Here is a 9,024-nt window from a genome sequence, read left to right as displayed (position 1 = left end):
TCCTCATCTCTGAAATAATAATAATAATATTGACCTACCTCCCAGGATTGTTGTGAATATCAAATGAGCCAATATATGTGAAAACCCTTTGAGAACAGAAAAGGCTTTTTAAAGAACTGTTCTTATAAGAACCTCACCCCAGTTCATGCACCCAATAAAGAACACCAGCATCAAAAAGGTCTTCCATACTGTGTTTCCCTGGGAAATGGGTTCCTTCTCACCACCTTTCTCCAGGAGAGGCTTACTGGCTGACTTCCTGGGACACATTTAATCCGATGAATACACTGAGGTCCAGGGTTGGACCCTCAGCTTTGCAGCACCAGAAACTGGATCTTGGCAGAGCCTCTGAGTTGATCAGACTCAGAGATGCTGACTCATACTAATCCACAAGACTGGTATATAACCAGAATGCCAGTTGATTAATTTACAGTGGGAAACATTTGGCCTGATCTGCCCCTTTTCTCCCTATAGGCCAGTTGCATGGGAAGAGAGATCATCTGACAGTTGCTCAATGAATAAGGAACTTTGACAAAGGGAGTTACATTATTCAGTGTTTGATAACATAGGACTCTGCTCAACTGGAGCCTCTGTCTCCTCAACAGGAATCTGCTCCAGATGATCTAGATGTTTCAGGCACTTTGGCGGAAGCCCCCATTCCTGAACCATGCACACAGGAGCCGTTGTACCATGTGTGCCCTTTTCCCCACATTCTCTCTGTTGACCAACACATTGCTCTTTATATATATTAATCCTTTTGAGACTTCTTGCAGTGCAGCTGTGGTTCCCAAAGCCAGTCTGCTGACCAGAAAGAAGCTGGTTGCCACAAAAGCACCTGGGGTACATGTAAAGAAATAATGGGCTTGTATAGCTCTATTGGAAATTCTAATAATTAGGTCTGTGGAGGGGTCTAGGAATCTGAATGTTTACAGGCATCCCAAGTGACTCTGATCATCAGCCAGGTTGGGGAACCACTGATATAAAAGTCTTATTTGGTTAAGAATCTATTCTACCACTTTAAGATGACTTTGCATATTCTGATCAGATCCATTACAGACCGATTGTATAGATAAACTCTCAGAACAAAACATTACTTCCTACTTCTCAAAGGCCAGTTGCTGTTGTATCCTTGAGCCTGCTTCCTTCATTCTTTCTTTCCTTCCCTCTTTCCTTCTTTTCCTTCCTCCCCCCACCCCTCTCCCTTACATAAATATTTATAAATACATAATGCATAAGGAAGCTTACCAAGAGGAGGCTGTAGCAGTTGACACTCCAAGAGCCAAAACCAAAAGCTTCTTTCAGGTGATAATAGACTTGGAGGATTAGGATATATAAGCCTGGTGCACAGACAGCTCTAAGGCCAGCCAGTAATACCAAGGGCTGACATTGAACAATCTTGAGATAATTTCTCTGCGGTAAGCAACCCTGGGCCTTGGCATACTTCCTGAGTTGATGTGCTGTAGGAAACAACATTATGCTCCCAAGGGACCTTGAGGGAAACTCCAAGAACCATGTTCCCGTCCCACTCATGACAAAGCAGACAGCCGTCTTTCCTCTCAAATATGGCTCCCATGTCGCTAGCACCTGGCGGTGCCTTGCTTCCAGCAGAGCACCAAAATCAGGACAGCAAAGTGAGAATCAAATCTAAGGAGGGATGCCAATGTGTGATGGGCATCTCTTTATACCAGGCTCTGTGTTCCCATACTATATATCCTATGCACCACAAAAATCACTCAAACAGGTTTCAATATCTCCATTTTCCAGATGAAGAAATTGAGGCTCAAAGGGATGAAGTAACTTGCTAAATAAAGGTCATGCAAGCAGTTAAGTGGTGGAATTGGGATTTGAATCCAAGCTCACTCCATTCCAAATTCTATGTTCTTTCCATAATCCCATGCTGCTTAGTAAACAGGGAGGTTGGAAGTGGGAGTTTTGAACATAAGCTTCATTTGCTATGCATACGTATTTATAGATAATTTTTATAATTTCTCTGTATAGAATGACATAAATAAATACATATTTTTTCAAATATTCCATAACAAGTATCACATTCCTACATATAAAATATACTAGCATCTAAATCTGCATTTGGTTAATCCTGATTCTTTTCTCAGAGGGAAAAGGGTGGCTATAATTAGGGATAGGACTGGGAGTCAGGATACCTAGTTTATAGTCCTGGCTGTGCCTTTCACTCACTGGGTACATTGGGAAATTCCTTTTTTCTTCCTGAGCCTAATTTTCATCATCTGTCAAAGGAAGGGTTGGATTAGATCTTTTACATGCTAGGATTCTAAAAATCTAGTAACACTGTTGTTACCATGTTTCTTAATCGTTTTAGATCAAAGCACAGAAATTGAACAGTAGAAAAAGAAAGCTGAACACATATATTAGAAGCCTGTTTAATAATAACTAATTTTATTGAACACTTTGTATGCCAGGGACTGTACTAACTAGTTTGTATTACTTATTTTGATTACTTCTTATCACATCAACTCTATTGTTATTTATCCATCTCTTAGGAGTAGAGAGGTAAGTAATTTGCCCAAGATCACATGGCTGGTAAGAGGAGAAGCCAATGCTGAAATCCAGGCCCAAGCCTAGGGCTAGCTCCTAAATATAGTCCTAGCCTCCACTCTTGCTTTACAGCTCCCACTGTGATGACTGTGTAGGACATTTATTAAAATTGCATTTGAGATTATCTGATCTTGGGACATGAGGAAAAAGGAGGGCACATATCAGCCCATGTAACAGAATTTTCTAGAGATTATTGCTATGATTATCTCCCTTAGGAAAGGAAGCTGTAAAAGTTATATAGAATATGTTCAGGTTCAGAGAATCAACTGCATCAGAGAAAACATTATACTGGTCAGCAGGCCCTAGACATAAAATTACTTCTATTCCTTAATATTATTAGTAAGCTTTGTTTTCCTAACACCAAGGTCATAAAAGTTAGGCCCCAGTTTCTCTGCCTAGGTCTAAGTAGGAGGAAATAAATCAAGAAGGAGAAGAACTTTTCTTGCTCTTACTGATCTGTGGAGGTGAAGGCAAGTGGGAGGAAGAAATGGTTGCTGGCGGGTAGATAAAGAACTATCAAAAGGCTGAGTCCTGTACAGATGGGGATGCTGTATTTGATATCCACCCTATTCAAATGATGCCTTGATATCTACCTATTGCCTCTGATCTCCCTGGACAGGGAAGTTGGGTGGCAAGGCTGAGCCATGGTCTAGGATGAACTATAAAAACATTATGAACCATTTCCATCCCCAAAGGATAATACCTGGACAAAACTACAAGAATGTCCAATCTTGGGAGCCAGGATGGAACAGAGAGCGAGCTACCAGCAATGCCACTACTTCTTTCTGTTTTCTTCCTTGCTCACTACCCACATTAAGTAGGACTCTTTTTCTTTTTTGTGAGCTTTGTATTACATGTCATGCAGGTGGGTTGGAGAGAAGTGAAAAAGGCTGTCTATAAATTGCTGTAGCTAATTTAGAAGTCATTTTGCATCGTGTACCCAAGCCTACACTTTCAATAATGTCAGAAAAGTTTGCTTTACTTTTGCAATGCATCGATAGGTTAAATGGCATTTTTATTAAACCTACAGGTGACACAAAGCTGGAAAGTATACTTATAGCTACAGAGCTAAATCAGAATTCAAAATTGTCTAGACAGTCTGGAGTTTCTTGTCTAACTCAATAAGTTGGAATATATCAGAAATAATTGCAGAATTCTATATTTAGGGTAAAAAGAAAACCATCATATAAGTTCAGGATGGAGATGATTACCCGAACAGCATTTGTTCATATGAAAGGACTGGGGACTTTATCCACAAGTTGAATATTTTCCAACATTATCATGAGTCTGCTGGATAAAAACAACCCAATCTTTGACTGCATGAAGGGAAGTGAGGGAGAGATTATAGGAAGCCTTGGTCCTAGTGCAGTGGGCTGTGGTCAGACCACACTGAAGTACTGGGTTCTGTGGTAGGTACCACAATTCTTGGGGGATTTTGATCAACTAGAAAAAAAGTAATGGGTTGGTAAGGGGTAGGAAATCAGGAATAGTCGATATAAATTATCACATTTAGCCTAGAGAAGAAAAAAAAAGTCAACCAAAGGAATACCATATCCTAGTCTGCAAATATTTAAAAGGCTCCTTGTGTGACAGGCAGAATAAATTTGTTCTGCCCTGTCAAGATGTAGAGCTAGATTAAAGAGCGGAAGTTAAAGAAGGTAGATTTCAGTACAATATAAGAGCTTTTCAATACCTGAGCTGTTGTCCTAAAGAAAGAGAGAGCTCCTAGCATCTAGAGGTACTATAGCTATGGCTACCTTAAAGGAGACCTTTACACTGGGCAGAGGTGAAGTACGAAGAAGACACCACTGTCTGTTTTGCCAGGACTGGATTCCTTGCTCTTATTTCACCTGATATTTCGTATATATTCTTGGGCTTCAACTTGGAAGCCATCAATTTTGGCTGAAGAACCAGGCCCATGACTTTCTGAGCAGGGACTACCACTTCGGAATGCCTGAGCTTATAGCCCCTTCCTTAGGAATTCTCTGAACAGTGAAACTCACTCTCGTACTTACCCATTTGCCTAATAACAGAATGGCTCACTTTGCTTCTTGAGCATATATTAGGCACTTTTTTTTTTTAATTTTTATTTATTTTTTTGAGACAGAGTTTCACTCACTCTGTCACCTAGGCTGGAGTGCCGTGAGTGGTGTGATCTCGGCTCACTGCAACGTTTGCCTACCAGGTTCAAGCAATTCTCCTGCCTCAGCCTCCTGAGTAGCTGGGATTACAGGCATACACCACTACACGCAGCTAATTTTTGTATTCTTAGAAGAGGTGGGGTTTTGCCATCTTAGCCAGGCTGATCTCAAACTCCTGACCCCAAGTGATTCGCCCGCCTTGGCCTCCCAAAGTGCTGGGATTACAGGCATGAGCCACCACGACTGGTCACATATTGTTTCTGCTATAGAAATATTTTATTACTCCATAGATTGCACTTTTATTTCTTTGAATTTCATTTGTTAATATTTAGACATTTTTTTCTGAACAGACCTTTGATAATATAATGATTTTAATAATAATTAGAATTGTTACACGAAAAGAAACGAAAATTTCTGCTCAGAGGCTTGGCTGTACTGTTAATAATAGTGCCAGGAAGCCAGGTGCGGTGGCTTACACCTGTAATCCCAGCACTTTGGGAGGCCAAGGCAGGCAGATTATGAGGTCAGGAGTTCGAGACCAGCCTGGCCAGCATGGTGAAACCCTGTCTCTACTAAAATTACCAAAAAAAAAAAAAAAATTAGCCGGGCATGGTGGCGTGTGCCTGTAGTTGCAGCTACTTGGGAGACTGACACAGGAGAATCGTTTGAATCCGGGAGGCAGAGGTTGCGGTAAGCTGAGATCACACCACTGCACTCCAGTCTGGTGATAGAGCGAGACTCCATCTCAAAAAAACAAAACCAAAACAAAACAAAACAAAAAACAAACAATAATGCCAGGAAACTTCTCCCTGCAAGATACATCTATTCAGCCCCTAAGAGAGTTGCTATCATGCCCCAACCCATCTTTATCCTACTGGGAAAGGCAGGTAGCCTCATTCTTAAAATCCATTATCCAGGAGCTTAGAAGAAATAAAATCTAAATTTCTTTTCAGGAGATGTAAGAGACTGGAAAAACTGGTCCTTTGGTTTTTCACACACTACTCAACACAACACTTCTGACACTGGATGTGTGAATTCTTTTCCCCACACACCAAATAATTTTCCACTGGACATCAGGAGGGTGTCCTATAATTCAGTTCTGACACATCTACCTAGAGTAGATCTCACAGGTTGAGGGCGCAGCCTCTCAAGACTCCCTCTTGCTTTAGATGCCAACTGCAAGTCCCAGGTTGCAGCCTGTACTCCTGACTGTCTGGCTATAAATTGGGGTTCTCATGACCCTCCTCCTCAGGTTTTATTAATTTGCTAAAGTGGTTCACAGAATTCAGGGAAACATATTTACCCATTTATTGTAAAGGGTTTTATAAAGGATACAGAAGAAGAGTCAGATGGAGAGATGCCTAGGGCAAGGCATGTGGGAAGGGGTGCTCTGCTCCAGGCACCTTTATGTGGTCAGCTCTCCAGTGGCTCCCTGAACCCACTGCTCCTGGGTTTTTAATGGAGGCTTCATTACATAGGCATGATTGATGATATCACTGGCCATTGGTGATTGACTCAACCGTTAGCCCCCTCCCCTCCTGGGAGGTCAAATGGTGGAACTTAATGTTCCAACCCTCTAATTACAGATTGGTTCCCCTGGCAAACCAATAGAGATGGGGTTTTGCCATGCTGCCCAGGCTGGTCTCAAACTCCTGAGCTCAAGCGATCCTTCAGTCCCGGCTTCCCAAAGTGCTGGGATTATAGGCATGAGCCACTGTGCTCAGCCATCTTCTCATTTTTATAACAGTCCAATTCCCTAAGATAAACCCATGATTAAGTTTCTAGTTTCAATATCTTACAACCAAATAAATGTAGTAGTTAAGAGTTCTGACTTTAATGTCAGATAGACCAGAGCTCATATACAGAGTACCCACTGAGAAGTTACTTACTTTCTTCAGCTTCCTTATATGTAAATTCACAGATTTGTAAAGAGGATTAAGTGAGATAAAATATGTAATGTGCTTAGCACAGTGCCTGGCCCAGAGTCAGTGTGCAGGAAATGTTAGAGCTCATTAATATGTATTATAATCAAATAAAATATGAGGAGACTGAAAAAGAATAAAATCACCCATAGTTCCACCACCTGAACTGATTTTGAACTATTTTCTTTTTGTCTTTTATCTGTGTGTATGAGAAAGAAATGTTATATATGATTCTGAGAGGCAGTCCTGGTAGTTAGAATGCCCTTTGTTTGCCAAGTCATCATAGGTGGTGGGGATAAAATCTGGAGGTGGAAGCTGGGGTGTGTGAGTGCAGAACTGCTCTGCATAATGAAGGGAAAAGGCAAATGAGATTCCCTAAGGGAGAAATAGTTTAATCCCTGGGTTAGATCTTTTAAGCACTCCCTAAAGACAGAGAAGGAAGCCATTAAATGTTCTGAGTCTTAGAACTACCCCTGTTAGACTAGATCACCTTTGTAATATCTTTTATACCAGTTCCCAATTTGCTGAGAGTACTAAGTCCCTGAGAACTGAGCCTGAGACACTTGTGCCAAGAGCCCTTTATCAATCCTTCTATCTCCTTCAAGTCATTCTTTTCTGACCCATTCCTCCTAGGCAGCCATGGTGGTCTCTTCCATGTTTCCCTATCTCAGGTCAGGCTCTTTTGAAAGTGGGCGTACACATGACCATCTTAAATCACATTAGTCAGTAGTTCTGCGGATACCTTATTAGTAGGGAATCTGGATCAGGAAGATTGCTTTCCTATGGGCTTGGGTAAAAGCCACTAGAACCCAAGGAGACAATACTTGTCCAAACTGATTTACAAACAAAAGCTAATGTTACTGAGTGGTAACACAGGGAAAAAATTTATTTACTACTAACATCTAGGAGCCAATATTTTAATTTAATAATTTACTTTTCTTTATTTCTATTCACAAGTTGAATATTTTAGATTGGTTTGAAAGTTATCACTTCTCTATGCTGTTCTCTCTCAGCCTCTATTTCTATTTGATAAGCAATTTGAGATTATTAATGCAATTTATGAACCTATGGAAGAAGAATGTGAATGGAAACCAGATGAAGAAGACAAGATTTCGGAGCAGTTGAAAGAAAAGGCCAAGATTGAAGAAGAGAAGAAAGATGAAGAAAAAGAAGAGCCCATAGGAATTCCTGAATTTTGGTTAACTACTTTTAAGAATGTTGACTTGCTCAGTGATATGCTTCAGGAACATGATGAACCTATTCTGAAGCACTTGAAATATATTAAAATGAAGTTCTTGGATGCTGACCAGCCTATGAGTTTTGTCTTAGAATTTCACTTTGAACCCAGTGAATATTTTACAAATGAAGTGCCAACAAAGACATATAGGATGAGGTCAGAACCAGATGATTCTGATCCCTTTTGATGGACCAGAAATTATGGGTTGTACAGGGTGCCAGATAGATTGGAAAAAAGGAAAGAATGTCACTTTGAGAACCATTAAGAAGAAGCAGAAACACAAGGGACGTGGGACAGTTTGTACTGTGACTAAAACAGTTTCCAATGACTCTTGCTTTAATTTTTTTGCCCCTCCTGAAGTTCCTGAGAGTGGAGATCTGGATGATGCTGCTGAAGCTATCCATGCTGCAGATTTCGAAATCGGTCACTTTTTACCTGAGCGCATAATCCCAAGATCAGTGTTATATTTTACTGGAGAAGTTATTGAAGATGATGATGATGATTATGATGATGAAGGCAAACAAGCAGATGAGGAACGGGAAAAAGAAGGAGATGAGGAAAATAATCCAGACTATGAACCAAAGAAAGATCAAAACCTAGCAGAGTGCAAGCAGTAGTGAAGCAGGATGTATGTGGCCTTGAGGATAACCTGCACTGTAATAGCCTGAACACAACTCTTATTTACTTATAGGCTTACGCTTTTGTATTTTCTTGGTAGACTAGGTCATTTTTTTTAAAGGACAGGAAACTGATATTTTAAAGACCAATTTGTCCTACATAGAATTTTAACTAGTTTTTCCGCCAGATATGTTGAATGCACAAATTCTGTCACGCATGTTCATTCATTGCTACGTAATTTGGTTCTTCTGGAACATTTTCATGTAGCTCTTGGAGTACAACTGTGAAAATTAACAACTGCTAAAGGAAACACTTTTTTTCGTAATTTTTTCCTTAAAGAACCAAAGTATTTTTTTCAGCTGGTTGTTGAATAGGGTTAAGTCCGCTTGGATTAGTTGTGCCTTTCATTAATTTGTTACAGAAATGCAGTGACTTATATTAAGACAATTCATTGTTTAAAAATAAAATTGACAAGACAACTATATGGTTAAGAATTTCCAGTATGACCACATCCAATAACTGTATTAGATTGTTA

The 9,024-nt window shown here is 40.2% G+C and overlaps 1 protein-coding gene across 1 annotated transcript; it reads left to right on the top strand.

The window, feature by feature from the left end:
- Positions 1 to 1,568: 1,568 nt before the first annotated feature.
- LOC126949010 (nucleosome assembly protein 1-like 1) lies at positions 1,569 to 8,599 on the top strand. Its single transcript, XM_050781416.1, is given in 3 exon segments — positions 1,569 to 1,628; positions 7,618 to 8,051; positions 8,053 to 8,599. Coding segments are annotated over 3 exon segments (930 nt in total). The 3' UTR covers positions 8,489 to 8,599.
- The last annotated feature ends 425 nt before the right edge of the window (positions 8,600 to 9,024 follow it).

This window comes from Macaca thibetana, chromosome 2 (assembly GCF_024542745.1).
Source record: "Macaca thibetana thibetana isolate TM-01 chromosome 2, ASM2454274v1, whole genome shotgun sequence".
In the NCBI taxonomy this organism is placed as follows: Eukaryota; Metazoa; Chordata; class Mammalia; order Primates; family Cercopithecidae; genus Macaca; species Macaca thibetana.
The sequence above is the reverse complement of the archived record's forward strand: the minus strand, read 5'-3'. Positions and strand labels throughout refer to the sequence as shown.